Source organism: Mesoplodon bidens (genome assembly GCF_964165515.1).
Source record: "Mesoplodon bidens genome assembly, chromosome: 3".
In the NCBI taxonomy this organism is placed as follows: domain Eukaryota; kingdom Metazoa; phylum Chordata; class Mammalia; order Artiodactyla; family Ziphiidae; genus Mesoplodon; species Mesoplodon bidens.
The window spans coordinates 92,697,927-92,723,635 of NC_138178.1; the positions used below are offsets into that span (position 1 = coordinate 92,697,927).

Genomic DNA, 25,709 nt, shown 5'->3' on the forward strand with positions numbered 1-25,709 from the left:
TGCTGCCTCACACTGCCTTAGGTCCCCTGGGGTAGCCGACCAAGGGGCACTCCTAAGTCATCCTAGTATCTTATAAGTGGTGAAAACAGCCTAAAACTCTGAAGCTTCTTCAGCTAATTCTCTTTATTTGATCTTTCTTTTTTTGGTTCTGTTCTCCAAAGGATGCGTGCAATGTAATTTTTTCCCCCTCTACCAATGCTGCTAAAAAACCCCCAGAAGAGGAGAGAAATCTAGAACCTGTGCATTTCTTTTCCTCTATTGCATCTACTTATCACTGAAGTGAGGCAGTTTCTTTTGCCATAAATAGTCTATCTTTGAATCAGACAAGCCAGCATTGTCATTGTGCTCTGCTGGTTAAGTGCTTTATTGATCCATTAATTTACCATTTATTAGCTGAGAAGGAATCAGGCTTCTCAGTCCTCAATATCACATTGCAAATAGTTCTTGTTTTTCAAACACTGGACTTTGTCTGCATTTTCTTTGAAAGGGCAAACTGGGATTTCATGTGGAGATAAATATGATAAAGCTATTGATTGCATTTGTGCTAAGGATAAGAGGAGGGGTGCTTCCCTAAGGCATTATGTCTATGTCAGATGAATGATTGCTATAAAGAATAAGGGTATTGCCCTGCCCACTTGAGCCTGGGAAACCTGCTGAGCTCCCAGGTCAGGTCCCCTGCCCTTCAAAGAACCCTCCAGGCCACGTGGGTCCTGGGGGCATAGGAGGGAGGCCCTCCTAGGGGAGAACAGGAGAGGCAGGCAGGAGGGGCCCTCCAGGACCGGAGGAGCAGGAGCGGGAGAGGAGAAGAAGGTGTTTGCCTCACCAACTAGGGCCCAGGAAGCCTGCTGGGCTCCCAGGCCGGGTCTCCCACCCTCTGAGACCAGAGGCACGCCTGGACCCCTTCTGTTCCATTGAGCCTAAGCCCCACACCCCCCAGGGCCTTTTCCAGCCCTGTGGGTCCTAAGCATAGGCCCCACCCACTGCCCAAACCCCACGCCTGCCTAGGCCCTGCCCGCCACAGCTAAGGCTTTTTCCACCTTCTTTTTTAATTATTGTGGTTCTGTTTTACCTTCTGGTTGTTGTTTCATCTATATTTTTATTTCTTTATAGTCTTTCTGACATATCTGTTAGTTTCCTAGTCTAATTTTATTTTTTACTCTTTGTTATTCTTTTTTTTTTTTGCCACCCCATGTGGTTTGTGGGATCTTGGTTCATGAGCTGGGGGGTGTCAGGCCGAAGCTCCTGCGGTGGGAGCTCCGAGTCCAAATCACTGGACTAACAGAGAACCTCAAACCCCAAGGACTGTTCATCGGAGGTCTCCTGGAGGTCCTTATCTCGGCACCGAGACCCAGGTCTACCCAACAGCCTACAAACTCCACTGTTGGAAGCCTCAGGCCAAACAACCAGTAAGACAGGAACACAATCCCAGCCATCAAAAAAAAAAAAAAGAGAGACAGCAAAAAAATATATCACAGATGAAGGAGCAGGTAAAAACCTACAAGACCAAATATATGAAGAGGAAATAGGCAATCTACCTGAAAAAGAATTCGGAGTAATGATAGTAAAGATGATCCAGAATCTTGGAAATAGAATAGAGGCATGGATTGAGAAAATACAAGAAATGTTTAACAAAGATCTAGAAGAACTAAAGAACAAACAAACAGTGATGAACAACACAATAACTTGAGATGAAAAATACACTAGAAGGAGTCAATAACAGAATAACTGGCAGAAGAAAGAATAAGTGAGCTGGAAGACAAAATGGTGGAAATAACTGCTGAGGAGCAGAATAAAGAAAAAAGAATGAAAAGAATTGAAGACAATCGCAGAGACCTCTGGGACAACACTAAACACACCAACAGTCAAATTATAGGGGTCCCAGAAGAAGAAGAGAAAACGAAAGGGTCTGAGAAAATATTTGAAGAGATTATAGTGGAAAATTTCCCTAACATAGGAAAGGAAATAGTCACCCAAGTAGAGGAAGCACGGAGAATAAACACTAGGAGAAACACACCAAGATACATATTAATCAAAATAACAAAAATTAAATTCAAAGAAAAAATATTAAAAGCAGCAAAGGGAAAAATAAAAAATACATACAAAGGAATCCCCATAAGGTTATCAGCTGATTTTTCAGCAGAAACTCTGCAGGCCAGGGGGGAGTGGCAGGATATACTTAAAGTCATGAAAGAGAAAAACCTACAATCAAGATTTCTCTACCCAGCAAGGATCTCATTCAGATTTGACAGAGAAATCAAAAGCTTTTCAGACAAGCAAAAGCTAAGAGAATTCAGCACCACCAAACCAGCTCTACAGCAAATGCTAAAGAAACTTCTCTAGGCGGGAAACACAAGGGAAGAAAAAGACCCACAAGAACACACCAAAATAATTAAGAAAATGGTAAAGGAGCATACATATTGATAATAACCTTGAATGTAAATGGATTAAATGCCCCAACCAAAAAAAAAAAAAAAACCAAAAAGTAGAACTACCATATGACCCAGCAATCCCACTACTGGGCATATACCCTGAGAAAACCATAATTCAAAAAGAGATATGTACCACAGTGTTCATTGTGGCACTGTTTACAATAACCAGGACATGGAAGCAACCTAAATGTCCCATTGACAGATGAATGGATAAAGAAGATCTGGCACATATATACAATGGAATATTAGCCATAAAAAGAAATGAAATTGAGTTATTTGTAGTGGGGTGGGTGGACCTGTAATACAGAGTGAAGTAAGTCAGAAAGAGAAAAACAAATACCGTATACTAACGCATATGTATGGAATCTTAAAGAAAAAAAAAGGTACTAATGAACCCAGTGGCAGGGCAGGAATAAAGATGTAGACATAGAGAATGGACTTGAGGACACAGGGGTGAGGGGGAAGCTGGGGTGAAGTGAGAGTGGCATGGACACATATACACTACCAAATGTAAAATAGATAGCTAGTGGGAAGCAGCCGCATAGCACAGGGAGATCAGCTCGGGGCTTTGTGACCACCTAGAGGGGTGGGATAGGGAGGGTGGGAGGGAGGCTCGAGGGAGGGGATATGGGGATATATGTATGCATGTGGCTGATTCACTTTGTTGTACAACAGAAACTAACAGCATTGTGAAGCAATTATACTTTAATAAAGATGTATTAAAAAAAAAAGAATAAGGATGTTCCAGGTGGTGGGATATTGCATCACACATTTTTGGGACTACACATGCTTATGTATACAATTAATTTATTTTAGATAATGCATTTTTGTTAAATTTTTTCTTGTTATTAAAAGTAATACATATCATAATATAAGTTTGGAAATTAAAGAAAATAGAAAGTCCAAATAATTCAGAATCTCATTACCCAGACATAGTACCTGATTTTTATGTACTTTTTTGTGTCTTGAATAATATGTTTTAGAAAAAGCATTTTATTGTATATCCCATTAAGATTAAGAAAAACAACTACCTCTTATTCGTAAGTGCAATCAGAAGGGAAGTTGACACAAATACTCAACAACAGTAGCCACATAAAAAGTAATATTGCATTGTTGTCTGTCCAGATCTTCCTCAGGTCCTCCCTCCTCTTTTCTTCCCCTTCCTGCCCCACGCCCCCCTCCCCACCGCCAGTCTCCTTCCCCCAACCTCCTCCCTTTCTCTACTTCCGTTCAAGGAAGATTCACCTTCCTGATGATGTTATGCTTCTAGTGTTTCTCATACTGTTTCACCAATTTCTCCTATTGCAGCAAAGTATGAGCATGTTCTCAAGAGTTCTCTCAGTCTTAAAATGTCAGCCATAAGTCCACAATTTCTTTGTATTCTCTTGATTTATCCTAAAGGTTCCTATGAATTTTGCTTTCTAACTTCTTTGTGTTCATTGTATTATAAAATATCATATTAAATGTCTTACTCTGAGTGAAATTCTCCAGGAAGCTGTGCCACATTTATCAAATGACTTTAAACTCTCTCTGGCATATGGCTGAATCCCCTGAGGGTGCACGTTACCCTAATTTGAGAAACCTGGACTCTTTAGTTAAGTTTGTATTTTCTAAGAATACATTATTAAATAGAAGGAGTCAGATATATACTAGATTTCCAGTGATTCTTAGTGAAGAGATATGGATCATGTCTTCCTAGAGGGAAGTGTCAGAATCATCTGGAAGGTTTTTTCAGATTTTTGCTCTGCTTCCTTTTCAGTTTGAGAATTACTGCACAGTGAGCTCCTGTTCTGATTGGAAAGTGAAAGTGTTTTAATCCGCAGTAGTACTGGGCTATAAGAAAGGATGAGGACTACAAGTTTTATTTATTTATACATACATACATATATGTGTATATATATATTTGATTTATAAGGTTAATGATTTATATTCTGAAATCTATTTGAATGAGTAACTGAATTGAGTTTTTCCAGTCTTATTATTTATTTTAGCCAAATGTGATATGATGAATTCAGTTACCAAAAAAAAAAAAAAAAAAAAAAAAAGGCCTTGACTTGTCCTATTTCTACTATCCCAGTCTGTTGAAGTTTAGGATTTAGAGCACCCGTGGTCCTGAATTAGAAAATTATTCTGCTACATTGGAAATGTTTTGCTCCTTAAGGTATCTGCAGAGCTCTAATCATCTGACCATTTGTTCCCAGTAGGGTGCCTTCAGTGCTTCAGTGCTTTTAGCTTTCCTTCTATTTCTTTTGTTATGTGCCCTCCATCCTTCTGCCTCCTGCTGCTAGTCTCAAGTTATCACCATCATAGTAATGAACTGTTTCTTATTTTTGGACCAATGGCATATGCTACATTTTCTAAGATATACAATACTATGATAAATGTAAGAAAAGAATTCCATCATCTGACAATAAAAACTGTTTAGGACCATGCCTATTGCCAAGCAGTACAGGCAGAGCATTTAGCAGTAGCAGTCTGAGTACTCACACAGCAGAGCATTTGCTGCCTCGTGGATAGGGACTCCACCTTTCAGGAAAGAAACATGTCACTCTGTGGGAACCTATGAGAACCTCAATTTCCAGAGTTGGAAAGAGGTCCAAGGTCTGCTGTTTCAGTTCTCAGGTGCAGGGTTTCAATCCTTGTGTGCAGGGTTTCAGTCCATCTTCCTGTCATCCTTTGTGTTTTCTAAAGCCCTCTACCTCTGACAATTTGGGAGGATCTGAGCTGTAACATCGATAACTTATGTCAACAAAAATAGGACCAAAATAAAAATTCCGAGGTTTTATAACTATGCCTTTCCCAATTCCTTTTAGCTTTTTAGTTTCCTTTTCTACATGTATTATTTTTTTTTGAGGGAGGGTACTTAAACAAAAGGTAGGATCATGTGAATCTTTCAGCAAGTATTAGTACAAATAAACATTTATTCTCAAACTGTTTTTAGAGTACTATTTAAGGGTTCTGCACCCACAATTCCAATTTTTTTTTCCCACACCACCAAGCAATTCTCTGCTGCCAGCTGGATTCCTAAAATTTCACTCAATTCTGACACCATCTACCCAGAGATAAATAGCATCAGATTTCACAGGTTAAGGACTCATTCCCACAAGACTACCTTCCACTTTAGATACCAATTACAAGTCCTAGTTGTCATGTGTACTTCTGACTGACTGGCTATAAATTGGAGGTTGCCATGACCCCGTCCTTGGGTTTGATTAACTTGCTAGAGTGGCTCATAGGCCTTGGGAAACCAGTTTCCCCCCTAGATTACCAGTTAATTACAAAGGATATAACTCAAGCAGCCAGATGGAAGAACTGCATGTAACAAAGTATGAGGAAAGGGTGTGGAGCTTCCATGCCCTTTCCAAGGGCACCACTCTCAGTACCTCCACATGTTCACCAACCTGGAAGGTCTCTGAAGCCATCCATCCTTTTGGGTTTTTATGGAGGCTTCATTATATAGGAATGATTGATTAAATCATTGACCACTGGTAATTGATTCAACCTTCAACCCCCTCTTCCCTCCCCTGGAGGCCAGGGGTGTGGGACTGAAAGTTCCAACCCTCTAATCACGTGGTTGGTTCCTCTGGTGACCAGCCTCCGTCCTTAGGTGCTTTCCAGAAGTCACCTTATTAACATAAACCCAGTTGTGGTAGAAAGGGATTTGTTATGAATAACAAGACACCCATTTCACCTTTATGGCTCAGAAGTGATTTCAGGAACTGAGGAGTAGAGATCAAATACTATAACAAAAAATGCTCCAACTGCTCTTATCTCTCAGAAAATTTCAAGGGTTTTGGGAGCTGTGAGTCAGGAACTGTGGACAAAGACCAAATATATATAGAAATGTATTTTTGGTCCTCTAAATGACCAAATATTTATTTCATATAAATCACAATATGGCACTCTTAGACATAAGGCATTGGTTAGATACAGTGATGAGCAAGATCAGACACATACCAGCCTCGTGGAGCTTACAGTCTGGGTGAAATCAATTAAATAATCAAAAATAACTATAAGTTTATAATTGATAGCATTTGACCATCTCCTTGTTGAGGTGATTTCTTCACTTGGTATCTAGGACACCACACACCTGTTTCCTACCTCACTGGCCACTCCTTGTTTCGTTTTGTTTTTTTGCTGAGTCCATCTCTTCTTTCCATCTAAATGTTGGAGTGCCCTAAGCCTTAGCCCTTGTTACCCACTCTCCTTAGATGATATCATCTAGTCATGTGGCTTTAAATAATACCCATTTATATCAATATGCTGATGACTCTCAAATTTGTATCTGTATTCGCTATTCCTCCCTAAACACCATAAAACTTTCAATATCCCAATCCTCACATTCACTGCTTTCCATCTCAGTAAATGGCACCACCATTTACCCAGTGGCTCGGGACAGAAATATAAATTATTCTTTTATTCTTTCTTTACTTTCACAGCTTTCATCTAATCTCTCAATAAGTTCTGTTGGCTCTACAAATTATGTCCAAATCCTACCACTTCTTATCACCTCCACTGTTACCATGCTGGCTCAGTTGACAGTAGCCTCCTAAATGGTCATCTCTTCCTAGCACCCTCATCCCCCTCCTATTTATGGCATCTGTTCTCCACTTCTTAGCCAGAGTAATCTCTTTAAAGCCTAAAACAGACCTTTGTAAAAAATCCTCCAGTGAAGAAGTGCTGATTTCAGGTCTGGGGCAGGAAATGTACACGATGAATCTCTGAGGATAGGATACTAACAGAGTAAGAGAAATGATGAGATATTAATCCAGTTTTAATCATAAAACTGAAAAGGTTGCATACTGTCAAACATAAAGGAAGGTCTTTATGAGATCTTTCTCAATATTACATTAGACTTTTGGAATTTAAAGACAAAAATGGAATAATATATAATATAAATAAAATAATAGAGCAGATTTCTTTTTGATAATTCATGTGCACACACACAGTTTAAGAATTTTTCAAACCCACAGAAAAACTCTAAGGCAGCACAATGAACTTTTATATGCCTCTTAACCTAGATATACCACCTGTTAACCCGGTCACTTATTTAGGTTGAACCATATGTGCCCCTTTTTGACACACACAAAAAAGTGATCATATGGTTGAAACTGAATGCACACATACACATACAATACACATTTCCTTTTGCCAAACCATCAGAAAGTAGGTTTTAAGTATGACGCTTCATTATTTATCTTCCAAGAAAAAATACATTATCCTACCTAACTAAAAACCAGTATCTCAACTGAGAAAAATCAATATTAATTGAATATTATCATCCATATATAATCCTTATTCAAATTCCCCTATTTGTATCGTCAGGCTTTTAAAAAAAGTCATACTACTAAACTAATCTAAGAGTCTGAGGTGCTATCTCTTATAGAATAAAGTGATTATGTTTACTGTTGGCTTACTCTAGTTTTTTCCTTTCGTGGTTTAGCTTCTTGCATCCGTGTTTGACAACAGCATCAAGACCTTTGGAGTAATTGAGAGTGACCCTTTCGACTGGGAGAAGACTGGAACTGATGGCTCCCTCACCACCACCACTACTTCTGCCACTCCTCAGCTGCACACCCGCTTGACCCCTGCGGCAATTGGGTATGTCCTAAACAGGTGGTTCATCAGTGTCTTTCCTAGATGTGTTGTATCAATATTAGCAGAAATGTCTTTTATGCCATCCAGGTTCCTTCAGATGACCAAATGCTAAGACATAGGGGTGCCTATGGGTTTCCTTGAATTAACATTGCTCTTATATATGCCTTTGTTTGGATTTACTTTTCTTAGAAAGTACTTAAAGATTATACCGTGAAGTGGCAGCCTAGAGCTTGTGTTACTCGTTAATGTCAGATGTACAGTAGATTTTCTTCAAAATGAGAAGGGGCATTTGTTGCATTTACTACTAAAGAATAGATGGGCGGGCTTCCCTGGTGGCGCAGTGGTTGAGAGTCCACCTGCCAATGCAGGGGACGTGGGTTCGTGTCCCAGTTCGGGAAGATCCCACATGCCACGGAGCGGCTGGGCCCGTGAGCCATGGCCACTGAGCCTGTGTGTCCGGAGCCTGTGCTCCGCAACGGGAGAGGCCACAACAGTGAGAGGCCCGCGTACCAGCAAAAAAAAAAAGAATAGATGGGACCCCAGAACAAGAACAAGCCACAATTATTTCTGACTACACTGTGCTTAAGTTTAGTGGGAACAAAACGAATAGCTACTCCTCTTATGAAAGTGATTAATTTTTGAGGTGTATTAGGAAGAGGTTAGTGTATTTCCATCTTCTTGGGGGGTTTTTTGTTTGTTTTTTGATTTGTTTTCCTTATATACATTAAATACAGTTGCTTTTGTTTGTTGTTTTTCTTTTTGTTTGTTTGTTTGTTTGCGGTACGCCTCGGCAGGTGGACTCTCAACCATTGCGCCACCAGGGAAGCCCTGTTTGTTGTTTTTCAATTTGGGGGGGATTGTCTTTTTTTTCTGACCCCCCCTCCCTTTTTCTTACCTGCTCTAGTTGGTTTAAAAGAAAAAGTAAATAGGGAAAAATCGTCATACAATGAGCTAATTGGAACACTTTATCACTAATCCATTGCTTTGTTTTTACAATGAGATGAGATCACTAGAGCTTATTGAATCAGAAAAGGTTACACAGACTCGTATAACTGGAGCTGATATCCCTGATTAGTTAGTCTAAGAATTCTTAAATGTGAGACCTTGACTAGCTATAGTAGAATCACCACAGATGTTTGTTTAAAATACCCATTTGTAGGACTCACCCCAGACCTACTGAATCAGAATGTCTAGGGGTATGGCACAGAAGTCCATATGCATCAGATGTTTCTCATGCTTATCTGAGTTTGGGACTCACTGCACTATTCCAGCCACCCCATTTTACAAATGAGGAAATAATTCTAACTCTGAGTGAACCATCCAACTTTAGATAAAGATTAGTGAGCGGGAGCCTATGTAGAAATTTTGATTCTTGCTTAAATGCTTTTGTCCTCCTTCTCCTTTGATTGTTGTTAGAAATAAATCTCACATTTGCAGAAATCCAGGTGATAGCACTTCAGGGTAGCCGAAGTCAATGAATAGATTTTAAGTTCCCATATCCCAAAGTTTTTTCCTAAAATAAGATAGAATAATAAGAAAGGAAAAATAAAACTACATAAAAGCTATGTCCTCAGCATAATTTGAAGACAAAGGATGCCCAAATCAAACTAACTGTAAGTAAAAAGAGAAAAAACCAAAACCCTAAGGCCTTATGTAATATCTCTTATGCTCCTGCCTCACCCAGTCCTGCCACAAAGCTTACTGAAGGCAGATCAATAAAAACTGTGGGAAGAGGAAAGTTAGCCCTGGGACTTAAGGTTGATTTAAAACGAACATCAGAAAGACTAAATCCATCCGAAGAATGAAAATACTAAAAAGTATCCAGGTAGATCAGATAATAAACTACAGGGAGATAAAAATATTCATGATTCAAAACATGTAGCTTCTGAGGAAGAAAAAAGACAAAAAGGGAGAAATGCCCTTTGTCAGTTGAATGGTGAAGGAAAAAAACACATATCTGTTTGGGTCCAATCAGGAGAGAGAAACTACATAGTAATTTGAACAGGGAAAGATGATACAAAGAATTATTACCTATAACACAAAAATGGAATAATGTGGGATTGAAAAAGTAGAGAGAACCGTAAAGAATACAGGAATAGCAAATATAAAGTGCAGCTCCTACTCCTAGGGCTGAATTAAGCATCCAAGGAAAACCTCCCTCAGTCCCCACCCCAGGGCTGAGTTCTGACCTTGTTGGCGAGTGTATGTCCTCACTCATTGGATGGCAGGGAAGTTGCTCTAATGCCATACTGGTAGAATTTGCTGAAATATCTGCCCTCTGGAACTTGATGGAAATCTGCCCTCCGGAGTGCCAGAGAAAACGATTTACTGGAAGTGTCTTACTAGAGACACTCTGCTACAAAACTTATGGGTAGTAGGCGTTGCTCTGGGAAGATATTGATTGCTGCTGTCTGTGTACTGCAGGAGACAGGCACGGGGAAAGCCACACATGCTGGAGAAGCTTGACAAGCTGCACAGTGGAACCCAAAGCAAAACCCTTTCCTCCTGCAGGGTCTCTCCAGTGCCTTCTACTGACAAAACTCCCATGCCAGCTGGCAAAGGAAAAGAGTTAAAGGACACAGATCCACTTTCACAGAATAGGCAAAAAGGATGAATTTGGAGCTGAAAGGCAATAAATGAATAATTACAGAAGGGCAAAAGGAGAAATAAAATTTAATTACCTATAAGAAAAGAGAACTATAAAATCAGAAGATGCACAATATCTCCTCTGACCAAATAAAAATCAACTGAAGTGTTTGGATTTTGCTATACTGACAGAGGAGGGCACCAGTTAATCTATGAATCCTGTAAAACATTCCAATGCCACAAAAATGAACAAGAAAAATATTGTAAATATCCATAAAGTGTTATTTCAAAAACTCAAGAAAATCTAACACATATTTACTAAGGAAATTTCCTGTCAGGAATAAACAACTATGAAAAAGAAAATTATAAGACAGAACCCCAAATGGAACTGAATATGTTCATGCATTGAAGATATGGATAACCACCTTGGATCAGAAATTTGAAAACTAAGAAATAGAGTGAGTGTGGTGTGGGGATGGAGAGAAGAAAGAAAAGGAAAAGATGGAGGAAACAATGAAATGATAGTCCGTTGAACTCAGGAAAGAAATGGAATAAAAAGATATTTCACAATTGAATAAATCACAAAGTGCTCAAAGGACAGTAGACGCAAATGAAAGTTTAATAAAGGGCATTGAAAAAGTCGGGGAAAAGCCCCAAGAGAATGAAAATAAATCATTCAAAAGGGCTAGAGAGAAAGTAGTGCCAATGGAAGGCAGAGAAGGAATAGCATTCATATTGTTAGAGTCCCTGAAGAAGAAAAGCAAAACAATACCAATTAAAACTGAGAAACTCAATAGCAAAAGGTTAAATAAGGAAACAGGGGACTAAGAGCATTTAAAAAGGTAAATGTCCAAAGATGACCATTAGAACAAAAAGGCAAACCTTCTAAAATATATATTCTTAAAAGTTTATAAATTAAAGTACAAAGAATACTCATCTGGTAGAGAAAGAAATATAGCAAATATGACAAAATACACATAATTATAAAATACTATGACAGAGTTAAGACCAAACATATCAGTCATAGCAATAAATATGAATGGGGACATCTATTAAAAGAAAAAGATTTTTAGTTTGGTTTATATAGCTGTATACATATGCTGTATACAAGAGATATACCTTAAAAAACATGTTTCAGAAAGGGATGGACAAAGATAAACCAGAAAAATGGAAATGGTCAGAAGAGAATAACAATACTGATATCAGACAATGTAGAATTCAAGCCAAAATAAAGCTTTAAAAGTTATAGAGATGGAAGCGTACTTTTTAATGTTAAGTGTCACAGTTCACAAGTGGGACATAGTATTTATTAATATTGTCACCAGAATCACAACAGTCATTTTTAGGAAGCAACAACTATGAGAGATTAAAGGAGACAAAGAAACACACTAGTAATTGGAGATTTTAATATACAACTCAGTTCAAGACTGAATTCAAGTGAACAAAGAATATGAAATAGAAGACAAACAACACAATCAATAAGGTAGATCTTAGGCATATTTTTCAATATCTACACCCTGATGACAGAGGTTATCCCTTCTGCTCAAGTACCCCTGGGACATTCACAAAAATTGATCAGTTATCAGGTCACCAAGAAAACATATAAGTTGTTCCATAAAGCAGAAATATTACACTGTCTGATCACACTGTAATAGAACTAGAAATTGCTAACAAAAACAAAAATGTCAAAGGCCCTTCTACCTGGAAACTTAAAAACCTCCAATTAAACTACTCTTGGGTGAAAGGGAAAATACAAAGTGAAGTTATAGGAAAATAATGATAATTAAAACAATACATATCAGAATTTGTGGTATAGGGACTTCCCTGGTGGCGCAGTGGTTAAGAATCCACCTGCCATTGCAGGGGATATGGGCTTGATCCCTGGTCTGGGTAGATCCCACATGTCACGGAGCAACTAAGCCTGTGCACCGCAACTCCTGAGCCTGCACTCTAGAGCCTGTGAGCCACAACTACTGAGCCCGTGTGCCACAACTCCTGAAGCCCGCGCACCTAGAGCCAGTGCTCAGCAACAAAAGAAGCCACCACAGTGAGAAGCCCGTGCACTACTACAAAGAGTAGCCCCCACTCGCTGCAACTAGTAACCCCCATTGCACCGCGCACAGCAACGAACACCCAACGCAGCCAAAAATAAATAAATAAATTAATTAAAAAAAGAAGTTCTTTAAAAAAAAAAGAATCTGTGGTATACATTTAAAGCCAAGATAAGAGGAAAATCGATGGCATTGAATAAGGAGATATATAATGTCAAGATGTCTTATTACTGATGATATTAATGTTGGTAATCTGGTTATGGTTGTGTTAGGTTTTCCACTTTATATAAAGTTACTATTTTTCCCTTTGTAAGTAATAAGTATCTTGTGAGAAGATACTTTGAGACTATTCGAAAGAACTTGTTTTTCCGTACATTTGCCTACTAATTTTAGCATCCATCTTGCCTGCAAATTATTAGGCCCACAAGCCTACCATTTACTATCTGAGCCTTTAGAAAAAGTTTGCTGACCTCCGAGTTATCTCTTTTTGCAGATGATATGGTAGAATACCTGGAAAGCCCTAGAGAATCAGTGTTAAAGAGAAAAAATGATAATTTATGTCCGACAACTCTTAGTTCTTAATAGAGGGAGAAAGTAAGTTCAGGAAAAGGTAAGAGGATGCTTTAGATCAGGAGTCAGCAAGCCTTATCGTTCACTAAGAGCCAGATAAATATTTGTGGGCTCTGCTGTCTGTCACCACTACTGCTGCCACTATAGTGCTAAAGCAGAGGTAGGCAGTATGGAAATGAATGAGCATGCCTGTGTGCCATACACAGTATTTACAAAAATAGGTGAACAGGCCAGATTTGGCTCACAGGCCCTAACTTGCTGACCCCTACCTTAGATTATGAGGACGGGCATATGAAAAGGGTGTCCAATCTTATTACTTCTCTTGACATCTGTCCAGTTCTTCCATATATCTTCTTAATTTTTTCCCTTAATCTGCTTCTGTAATTTATACCTTGCCTGCAAACACAGGCCATGTGCTAATAATACTCCCACATATATCTTCCTTATCATACTTATTCCTGAACATAATATAATTGTCTTGGGCAAGAATGCTTTCTTTCCATATCTCAAACTCCAGATTTGGATCAGAGTTACAGGAGAAGGAAGAAAATAATAATTAAGCAAGGAATAAAACTGGTGGAATAAATGCTGAGAGGAACTTGAGTCATGTGGGAGGTAGCCTGTGTGGAGAAGATGGAAACGTTCCTTGAAGTGTGTGCTCTTACACTGAAGCACACGATGTAAGGGGGAAACTAGGATAGAGTAAAAATGGAGGCAGATTCATAGGTGGAGGTGTGGTTTGTTTCCTGAGAGATGGAAGGAGGAAATGCCAAGCAATTGGGGTAATTGGAAAGAAGCAGAATCGTAGCTAGGCTAGGGAAAAAAGGATTTGGAAGAACATTGAGTGACTAAAATGGGGGAAAAAATGTGGAGCTAGTAGGTTGAGCTTCCTGAATTCAAATATTCCTCCTTTGCCATTCCCTTTTCTCAGGAATAGAGGGAATTCTTTCAGTAAACATTTGGATTACCACATAGCACATATAGGTTAGTGTCCATTATAATTCCTTATGTCAATAAACAAATTATATTGAACTTATATCTGAAAATATATCTTTTTAAGTAGTCTATTTCTGAACTTTAATTACTTTTATATTAAATCCTTTCATTTGAACTATTTTGGGTCAAACTACCTTTCCACTGTATCCCAGTGTCAGAACTACAGGGAGTACTTTACAAGGCTGTAGGGTTTTTCCCTGGGAGCTATTATCAGTGCTTTTCCAGATTAACATTGAGAGTGGTGGTAGTGAAGGTCATCAAATCAGGTGGAACAAGTCCCTGAAAAATCATGTTCTTTTTTTTTAATTTAATTTTTTTATGCAGCAGGTTCTAAATCATGACATATTTATGACACCTGGGCCAGGGTGTAACCATTGCCCTTAGAGTGGTACACTGAGAAGATGTCTATTTTCCCACTCATAATAATTGTATGTGTCAGTATAATCTACTGAAGGCGGTTTTTTCTGCTTTTAGACAGTGCAGATAATGCTAAGAAAAGGTTTCACTGTGTGCTGAATGTTGTGTTCAGTCAGCAATATTTTAAAAACACAAAACCAACAACTAGTATGTAGAGTAGAACATACTAGTTATAGAACATTAGAGCCAGCAGGGACCTGATCACTTAGTGAGTGATAGCTGAGAACTAGAAAAGCGCCTCATGGGCCAGAAGTCTAAGGGAGAGATGACCAACTATGTAAATAGGACATGAAATTGCTTTGAAAGAACATATAGACAAGTGCCAATTAATATTTTCTATTTGTTCATAATCAGTTCATACAGGACCATATGAACTGATTAATTGCAGAATTTCTAGTTTCCCCTAGAGGGCAAGAATTTCCTTTCTTCTTTTTATGTCCCTAGGGCCTTACATGTAATAGGTACTTAGTAAAAAGTCTGTAAATGAAAAAGCAAATGCATATAGTACACTATTTAAAAAATAAAACGTAACTGATTGATCTGATACCTGCTTATATCATTATGACACTTAACATTTTTCTGTTTATAGTTTTTGTTATTCTCTAAGAAAAATAGGTAAAGAATAGAAAATATTAAAATTCACAAAGAATCCTTGCAAAATAAATGAAAGGTTTCTAACTTTTAAAGTGATTGCTAAATTAGGGAGTTATTTGTATTTTTAAATCAGCTTGAAAATTCTGTTGATCAAAATGCAGTTTTAAAAATAGATAACTAGTGGGAAGCAGCCACATAGCACAGGGAGATCAGCTCAGTGCTTTGTGACCACCTAGAGGGGTGGGATAGGGAGGGTGGGAAGGAGACACAAGAGAGAGGAGATATGGGGATATATGTATACGTATAACTGATTCACCTTGTTATAAGGCAGAAACTAACACAACATTGTAAAGCAATTATACTCCAATAAAGATGTTAAAAAAATAAAATAAAAAACAAAACAAAAATGCAGTCTTAGGGACTTCCCTGGTGGTCTAGTGGTTAAGACTGTGCTCCCAGTGCAGGGGGCACGGGTTCAGTCCCAGGTTGGGGAACTAAGATCCCACATGCCACACAGTGTGGCCCAAAAAAAAAATGCATTTTTAGTTTGTAGAATTGGCATGCCCTAAGTTTCTGAGGTTTTTTGTTTTGTTTTACTTTCTTAATTATGTATAGACTTCATCATTTAAATCCAGAAACAAAATGTAGGATAGTCCCATAGTAATTTTTAATTCTGGTGTTTTTAAGTTCTGCCTTATTTTCATTCCTCATTTTCAGAATTGCCAATGCCACTCCCATCCCAGGAGACTTGCTTCGAGAAAATACAGATGAGGTATTTCCAGATGAACAGCTTAGTGATGGAGAGAATGGCATCCCTGTTGGTGTGTCACCAGATAAATTGCCTGGATCTCTGGGACACCCTCGTCCCCAGGAGAAGGATGTCTGGGAAGAGATGGATACCAATAGGAATAAGATAAAGCTTGGGATTTGTAAGGTGTGTATTTCTTGCATAGGAAGTGATATCTCTCAGTGTCTTATTATTTTTCTCCTATTGATGTAGCAAAGCATCATGATTCTCAGTTTTGAATGAGAAGTAGAACGTTGTGTTGCTAGTTATTTATATATTTGTAATTGCAATATTTTTGTCTAATTTTGCTCATAACGCTCAGGTATGGACACCAAAAATTAATCTTCATCTTGTATTTTGTGGAAAAGATGAAGGTAGTTTTAAAAAAATAACCAGACACGGAGTCTAAAAGAAGAGACATCTATAGAACAGAAGTTAATGGTCCTTCCAAGTAGAATGACAAGACTGGGCCCCTTCCATAGTGTAGACCAATGGAGCTGAGTGTTCATTCTGAAAACTATCTCAAATGGAGGCAGGGAAATGAGGGTTAGAAGTGGAAAGCATCAAACTGGTCATGAGCTGACAAAGTGGATGTTGAATAACATGATTATTATTTCTTCATTAGGATTGTAAACAGGTCCACTTGTAAGTATGGGGAGAAACATAGACTTCTGAATTAAATGATTTTCAGTAGTCTTTGGGTAGATTATCCCCAAATTTCTCTTTGATCTTACTGTTTCCTGTCATTTCCATTTTCATGGAAGATGATGATTAATGGGATGGAGGGGCAATGAATTACAAATCAGTTAGTTTTTGGTACTTCCTGTGTTTTTATAATTATTTAGTTGGGAAGGAGGTTAAATTTATAGGTGTAAAATGAGACTCCCGGCTCATATCTGTTAACATGATTGATAGAAACTTTGCTAGTCCTGCTTTGTGAATGGGAAATATATCTTGAAAAGAATCTTCTGTGACAACATCTGAGGAGCTTGGCCTATCTTTGGACAATATATACTATATTTTTAAACTATATAATTTAAAAAAATTAACAGTATATACTTTCAGTATTGGGAGTCATTTGCAGGAACATTCTCTGCATAGATGTGATATGCTGCCCTGTGGTCTGGTTGTTGGTTAGCACTATCTGGACTAGTAGTAATCAGGAATAAGTAGTGAAAAGTAGTCAGGAAGTCAGTGTCAGATTTTTGTAATGTCACCTCTGGCTGCCTTTATAGTAAACACCAGGAGCAAACTGTTCTTAGTAAAAATTCTCTAGTGACATTCTCAGTTGTCAGCCCATATGGGTGTTTGTGTATGTGACAGAGTGTAGTGGCACTTGACATAGGTCTTAGTTTTCTTTCACATGTTATCACTATTTAATCTACATTTAATTATTTTCATTTTTTAATTCCTTCCTTTTAAAAATTATGTAAATTAGATTATTAGTGGTATTCTTTTATACAAGTAATGTTTATATGGAATTTTCATAGATGTTTACCATTTCCTTGCAATTTTGGAAGTCCCCAACTCAATCATTTTTCTTCCTGAAATATTCCCTTTAGAAGTTTCTTTGGTTGAGGTCTTCTGATAGAGGACTCTTTCAATTTTTACCTAGCTGTAAATGTATGTATTTCAGCCTTATTCTTTAAAAATAGTTTCTGCTGCCTTCAAATTTTTTGATTGACAGTTATTTTTTTCTGTCTTCAATTATTAGTGTTCAGAAGTCTACTGTTTTTTCTTTCTTTTTTTTGGTAGATGACCATTCCCCCAGCTACTTTTAAGCTTTTCTCCTTGTCTTTGGTGTTCTGCACTTTAACTATGACATATATAAGCATACACATATTTCTTTTTTTAATCAGTTCTGGGAAATGCACAGCTGTTCTCTACCTAAATATTGTCACCTCTTCATTCTTTCTATTCTCTCTTTCAGGGACACCAATTAAGTAAACATATATTAGATCTTTTTATTCTGTCATCTCTTAATATCATTTTTTATATTTTTCTTCTTATCTTGCTGTGCTTCATTCTAGGTAATTTCTTTTGCTATGTCTTCTTATTCATGAATTAATAACTTTGGCCTTTTGTGGCTAATTTGCTGTTTAACAACTTAATTGAATATTTAAATTAAATTCATCAGTTAATTCCAAGTAATCCTTTGTTGACCTTTATATATTTAAACATTTTATGCATAACTGTTCTATATGCTGTATCTGAACAAGTTTGATACCTGAAGTCTTTGGGAGTTACAAACATTTTTTTAAATTATTATTATCATTTCTGCTGACTCTTGGTCATGGTGGCATGCCTTCTTATATGTTTGACTACCTTTAGTGTTTTACTCATTAATTAATAATTCGTAGGAGTCCTGTAGGCCTAAATTGGGGGTTGGGGAAACCTTCCTTCGGAGAAGATTGTCTTCTGCTTCTCCTGGTAGCCAGAGAGCACCCCCAGTTTAAGACCAACTGGGCATTCTTGAGGGTCTCTAATCAGAATAGACATTCAGACTTCCTCTCGCTCCCTACTGCTGGTGTAAAGCTTAATTTCCCTGGTAATAGTGCTACTGTATCCTCTGTCCTTAGGCACCTCCACCCCTCTGGGCTGCCTCATTCTCAGCCTCCTTCTGCTCTACCCAGCAGCTTATTGTTCTAGCTCTAGTTTTCTTGTTGTTGTTTGGTTGGTTTTTAGAGAGGAACTGAGACAGGGAGTATTCAGGCTTGGCAACCTCTCCTACCTCTTGTGAGACTACTTATGTCTCAAAGAGAATGTCCTCTCCAGTTTTAATTTTGGTTTAGTGGAATAAGGTCCTGCAAACATTTAGTTAGACATAATACAAAAAGCCAAGGTTGTTAAACGTTTTCAGTCTGTTTATCTTTGTACCAAAATATAAAACACTAAAAATACTGAAACTGAGAATAAATTGAGAAAACTTATTTAATAAAGGGTTAATAGACAAGTATGTAATGAATTACACTAGCCAAAATATCCTAATCTTCTGGAAAAAAACCCAATCATTTGCTTATATTATTTTGAAAGACTTCAATGATTCCTATCATTTATAGTGACTAGAATGTTTTTCATGGTTTCCTTTTATGTTTTGCTAGGCTGCTACTGAAGAGGAGAACAGCCATGGTCAAGCAAATGGTATTCTGAATGCTCCAAGCCTTGGTTCACCAATTCGTGTCCGCTCAGAGATTACTCAGCCAGACAGAGATGTTCCATTGGTGCGAAAGTTACGTTCCATCCACAGCTTTGAGCTGGAAAAACGTTTGGTGCTGGAGCCAAAGCCAGATACTGACAAGTTTATTGAGACCTGGTATAAAATAGCTTTTCTTTTTCTTTTTCTTTTTTTTTAAAGCAACTAAAACACTATTGATATTATTACTTTCTATTATGTAAAGTTTTTCAGATAAGGAGTTTTTACATTTTTGTAGCACTGATTTGATTAAGCTGTCATCTTTATCCATGTTTTTAGTTAACATCCTCATTCTTAATATGACTTTCCTTCTGATATTATTACAAGTTCTATAACATATAGCCTTTGGCTGTGGGAGCTGGAAACTTCATAAGACTAGGTATGAATTAAATGAACATTTTGAAGTGATTTTGTTTGGAAGATGATCTCTTTTATTGGAATGGAGAAGATGCATTGTAAGAGAGGGCATGAAAAAGATGGTATTAGGCAAGAAGAAGGAAGAGTACATGAAGTAGGGGAAAAAGTAATTTATATACAAGTGATAGGCAGTTGAATTCAATTTAATGAAGGCCTTCTATGAGTAAATGCCATAGGAAAAAGAGACATGAATATTTATCATTCTACCTAGAAAGAAGGAAAGTTGGAACTTTAGAGAGCTATACATAGGTAACGACTGTTTGTAGTTCATGGTTCTAAGGCCCCTTATCTCCAATTTTGATAACAAAAGACTGAAATGAAACTTTAAAAAGAACTTGGGATATATTTATGAATTATAGAAGGCTTTAGTAATATTAAGACCTGAGTGACTTTAATAATAGTCACATCCTTCAATTGTACATCCCCAGTGGCTACTATTGGCAAAGAAATATGAAGTTAGAAGGACCATGTATTTAACTAACATAATAGTTACTGTGTCTGAAGATAATTCAGCCACTTCTGGCCTAGTCCAATCTAGCTTCCATTTTAAACAGCACTTCATAGCTGTGTATTCTTCATATGGTACTCATTCAGTCTCACAGCTATGTGATGTAAGCTTGTGTCTACACGTTGATATGATCAAAAGGATGGACTGGGGCAGTGTTTAAACATTTTCAGTTGTGCATGAGATTGGGAATAAAAACAAAAGTGTGATAGGGATAAAAGCTTAGTTTGGGAAAAAATTAGTCTAACAAAAGAATGTAACTAAAAAGAGAGTCCATGCTGAGGGAAGAGCTGAGAGATAAGACAGAGAACAGAAGTACTCCAAGAAAATGAACTCAAGCCAGAACCTAGAATGAATAGGGAGCAGTTGAAGGAAGTGAAACACCTAATTACAAACTTAAGGAGAGGAACAAATATGTATTGCTTAAACTGCTTCCCTGCAGGTGAGAGCAGTTCTCAGAAGCCAGTGCAGCCAAATACCACCAGTCACACTATTGCTTAGCCCTGTCTTTGGAGGAGTTTACTTGAATGAGTATACATTTATATACCTCTCTGAAGACAAAACAAATGCAGAAAGTATTTGCCTGATGTGTATTAGCTTCCTCATTTCCTTTTGTAGGGCCTCTGCTGAGGCAAAAGCCCCTTGGGTAAGTTGTCCTTCAGTCCCTCAGAGCAGAGCAGAGAGCAGAGGGCAGTGTGATTGAATTGGCAAAGCAAAGGTGAACTGGATCACACAAGTCACCCTGGTTAACCTGGTTAGGCTTCTTTCCTGCCCAGCAGCAGGAGAGACATCTTCCTCCTACGGGCTCCGTCTTCCAAAACAGGGTATGACAGCTGGAGCAGAGCGTTACCCACCCGTGAAATGTTCCGTATGCTTTATCCATATTGTTTTTTTCTCCTCTGTGGGTAAATATTAGTTCTGTATAGAACTTATAGGCTATATAATAAGTATTCTCCGTAGGACAATTAAGTAACTTGTGTTCATTTTCTTAAGCTTGGAGAAAATGCAGAAAGATTCCAGTGAAGGAAAGGAATCTGTTCTCCCTGCTCTGCTTCATAAGCCTTGTGTTCCTGCTGTGTCCCGTACTGACCACATCTGGCACTATGATGAAGAGTACCTTCCAGATGCTTCCAAGCCTGCCTCTGCCAACACCCCTGAGCAGGCAGATGGTGGTGGCAGCAATGGATTTGTAGCCGTTAACCTGAGCTCCTGCAAGCAGGAGGTTGACTCCAAAGAATGGGTGATTGTGGATAAGGAACAGGACCTTCGGGATTTTAGGACAAATGAGGCTTTAGGCCATAAAACAACTGGAAGCCCTTCCGATGAGGAGCCCGAAGTCCTTCAAGTCCTAGAGGAATCGCCTCAAGATGAAAAGCTCCGATTGGGTCCTTGGGCAGAAAATGATCATTTAAAGAAGGAAACCTCAGGTGTGATCGTAGCTGTTTCTGGGAAGTGCCCTGCCACTGCTGCTTCAGAACAATATGCAGATAGGCTGGAACTCCAGGCTGGAGCTGGTAGTCAATTTATTGCAGTGACACCCACAAGTCCAATGGAGGCACAAGCAGAAGGACCCCTTACAGCAGTAAGTGATTTGCTCCTGTCATTTTTCTGTCATCCACTCAAGGTGCTATTAAGAAAGGACTAATAGTTGATCAACTAAGATTCTTCTGCAGAGGCCTAAGTTTGGCACATGGGTGTAGGGAATGATGTCTGGACTAAGTTCTGTAGTCCATCTTCCAATGTGAAATTTCTCAAGAAGTGAGATTTTCTATCAGGATACTAACCTAATATATGAAATGTCATCATGACCTAATTTCATAATAACATTTATAATTAGACCACAAGAGCTGTCTATCTGTGTGTGTATATATAATACGATTTTTTAAAATTTGTAATTCTAGAGATTTTTGAACTCTACATTATAAATACGGTGAGGATGGCATGTATTTAACCATTCATGGTTTGTACTTTATACGGTACACCTTTGCTAGTATCATTCTTTTTGTTTCCTTTCTCCTTCATAACCTTCACCCAGAAATTTGTCATATTTTATGTTCCTTTTTTTTTTTTTTTTTTTAATGATATGGAGGCCTCTCACTGTTGTGGCCTTTCCCGTTGCGGAGCACAGGCTCCGGACGCGCAGGCTCAGTGGCCATGGCTCACGGTCCCAGCCGCTCCGCGGCATGTGAGATCTTCCCAGACCGGGCCACGAACCCGTGTCCCCTGCATCGGCAGGCGGACTCTCAACCACTGCGCCACCAGGGAAGCCCTTATGTTCCTTTTAAACAGTAGTTTTCCAACTATTTTTTTCACATTTAATTTTTATTTTGATAGTAGTTTTCCAAGCTTAATGTCTTTTGTTTATAAAATAGAGTCCCAGCCTCACTTCCAGAACTTCTGCTTCAGTAGGTTTGGGATAGTGAGAGCCCGGGAATCTGCATTTTAACAAGTAGCTGAAGGCAATTGTGATACAGGCCTTCTGCAAAGGAACATTTTGAGGAAACTCACTCTTTATTCTCAGTTTGGGCATTTAGCTGGAGACACCTGTTACCCTGTTCTTATCAGTAAGTATTGGTGCCCTCTGTGACTGTGTGAGTCTCACAAAAGCCAGATATGGAGGCAGCATCTCAGGCGCGAGCAGGTCCATCTGTCCTTACATGCGTGGGAGTACCAGGTTTCCTTAAATGCCATCATCAGCTAGCAGCCGTCTCTTCCAGCTCACCAGTAACAGCATTGTTCCACGAGCTGAAATGTTTTCAGTTAGAACAGAATTGCACACGCAGGTGTAAAACAGTAAGAAAAGGTAACAAAATTTGATTTTGTGTACAGCTCTATAGGAATTTACCTGCACTTCGAAATAGAGAAATAAATGCTTGCCTCTTTCTTCATCATAGTTAGTTGGTCTTTCCTTCTTTCCTAGGACTGTTTTGTGTAGTTATACAAGTCATTCACTGCATAAAGAGACCTAGCCAAGGGAACAAGTTGGGGCTGAAATCTAACCCAAACTTTGCTAGCCAAACTGTTTATCTTTGTGTAGGGCTGTTTCCTCTTTGAGGGGCATCCTTTTCCAAATTGAACAGAGGTCCCCTTTGGGCTAGGAGCAGATCCTAATGCCTCCCTCCCTTGTCTGCATTTCTTTTTCCACCCCACCTTCCTCTTTCCATTCATTCCCTCTTTCTACCTTCCCAGATTCAGTTTCTTCTTTTCTTTGGCTCTAGTATGCTATATACTCACTGTTGGCTCATGCATTTTTCCAACAGCATTCTGGTGTGCTTCCCTGCATAAAGGGTTCTAAACCCTCTCGGCTCCATTTCTCCTGGTATTTTTTACTCTCTCCCATCAATACTGTCCTGTCCACAAAAATTGTTCTCATGGTTCTCTTACACTATCTGCAACATTTTCTCTATCAAGTTTTTGAAAGACTTGTATATTATATTTGATATTATAAGTTTGACCTTATTTTCAGTTATCTTTAAATAAAAAATCTTTTTCTTAACTGAAGGTCTCTTAAATAGCAGCCTCATCACTTGTACACTTGTGTCTAAGGTATTGAACTTACCATCTCCTTGATTTTGGGGAGCTTGGGATAAAAATATATCTTGATTCTCTTCTTGAGGCCTACATTCAGAGTTTACTTTTGCAAGCAGATGTTGTTACTTCCCTAACTTAACTACAGACACATTAAGTAGGGAGTACCACCAAATAGTCTCTCTAGGTCTTTTGCAGCTCTGATCACGTGCTCTAGCTTAGACAGTATGATAAAACATATTACCATTCTATCTGAATATTTTAAATTAGGACATATTCTGATGGGAAACAGTTTGTTAGTTTATATCTTTTGCATTCAGGCTTGTTTCCTCTTTATGATGATATGAAAGGAAATTGTCCTGGTATCTTAAAATATGTAAGAACTATAAAAATAGGCAAAGCAAAAGTTTATCTGTATTACAGGTATAGTTGGCATATTAAATCAACGGATGAGAACTTCAGCATTCTTTAATTCTCTTTATTTCTTAGCATAGATTTATGAACCTTGTTTAAGGGCTTTCCTTATCCATATACATGAAACCACTGGTTATCAAATAGCATGTATAAATTTTTTAGATGATATATTTTGAAAGACGGATAAATTTGCTAGATTCAAAAGAAATTGGGTTTTTTTTTGTAAATTAGATTTTTTTCCCCCTGGGGTAAACAGTTATGAAGTTAGCCCACTACTAATCATTTCTAAAAAGAGGCTGAACAACATAGATTTATAGGGAGCAAAATAAGACTAAACTTTGGCTTATAGGGGAGATATTAAATTATGTTTTGATTAGCAAATGGAGAGGCAAAATTAAACTGGCATAAATGAACAAGGATAGAGAAGGAAACTAAAGTAACTTGAACTGCTTCTGAAACAGATCTAACTATTGGTCCAGAATGACAGTAACTGTAGGAAAGAATGTGACCAGTTTTATGTGGTGTTGAGTAATCACTGTTGGTAGGGAGACGGTTGGACGGGTTATTCCTTACAGAATATCGTGGCAGATTGTACCACATGATCTCTTGGTTCTAGACAGTCCTTTAGAAAGGCAGTGCTTCATTTTAGTATCACCTTTGGAAACACTATAAATGTGACTGGAGAATAATAATACCACCTATATGTTACCTTTTGCTATGTAACAAATTACCCCAAACTTAGCAGCTTTAAACAACAGTTATTATTTCACACTTTTTCTAAGGGTTGGGAATGCAGGAGTGGGTTAGTCTGATCGTTCTGGCTCAGGGTTTCTCATGAGGTTGCTACCAAGCTGTAGGCCAGGGAACTCATCATAGGGTTGGACGGGATGGGAAGATCCACTTCCAAGCCCACTCACGTGGTTGTTGGCAGGCCTCAGTTCCTCACTGGATGTTGGCCAGAGGCTTCAGTTCCTCACCACGTAGGCTTTCCATACTTGACATGGCAGCTGGCTTTTTCAGAGAGTGAGGAGAGAAAGAGACAGAGAAGGGGGCGGGGGTGGTGGTGGAGAGAACACCCTCCACCAAGGTAGAAGCCACACTGTCTTTTATAACCTGATCTCAGAAGGGGCATATCATCATTTCTGCCATATTCTATTGGTCACACAGACCAGCCTTTCCTCATACCAGGGGATTGTCAACATACTGACTTTCCTCATTGACTTGTTTTTCAGACATTGAGAAGAAGAAGAGCAGGAGTGGGGGGTGTAAAATAATGCACAGAAAAGGAGCAGGACAAAAAGAGAGTCACATGTACTTCTTTTGTAATCTGTTAGTCAGCATCTATTAAGAGGATTCCTCTGGCTGTGTATTTACAGGAATTACCAATACCAGTACTATGAGAGTCAGACCAGCAGTTGATTGCGTTGCCTTAATTCTGTTCTTTCAGCCCTTCAGTTCCGTGAGGTGTCTGCTAAGTTCCAGGCTTTCTGCTGTACCTCAGGGATAAACATTTGGCACCAACCTGTTAGGTTGACAGTGAAGGCCTGTCACTAAATCTAAACATTTACCTTAAACCACATGAAGTGATTGTGGTGGAGCTGTGTACACAAATGAGAACACAGAT

At 38.5% G+C, this 25,709-nt stretch overlaps 1 protein-coding gene across 5 annotated transcripts in view; it reads left to right on the forward strand.

The window, feature by feature from the left end:
* Positions 1–25,709, forward strand: part of TTBK2 (tau tubulin kinase 2) — a 155,277-nt gene that overhangs the window by 116,294 nt on the left and 13,274 nt on the right. For all 5 annotated transcript variants that reach the window (XM_081230184.1, XM_081230183.1, XM_081230186.1 and 2 more), the window contains 4 exons: positions 7,873–8,030; positions 15,959–16,175; positions 19,130–19,341; positions 21,137–21,725. In XM_081230184.1, the coding sequence (XP_081086310.1) occupies positions 7,873–8,030; positions 15,959–16,175; positions 19,130–19,341; positions 21,137–21,725 (1,176 nt within the window). The remainder of the gene's footprint in view (positions 1–7,872; positions 8,031–15,958; positions 16,176–19,129; positions 19,342–21,136; positions 21,726–25,709) is intronic.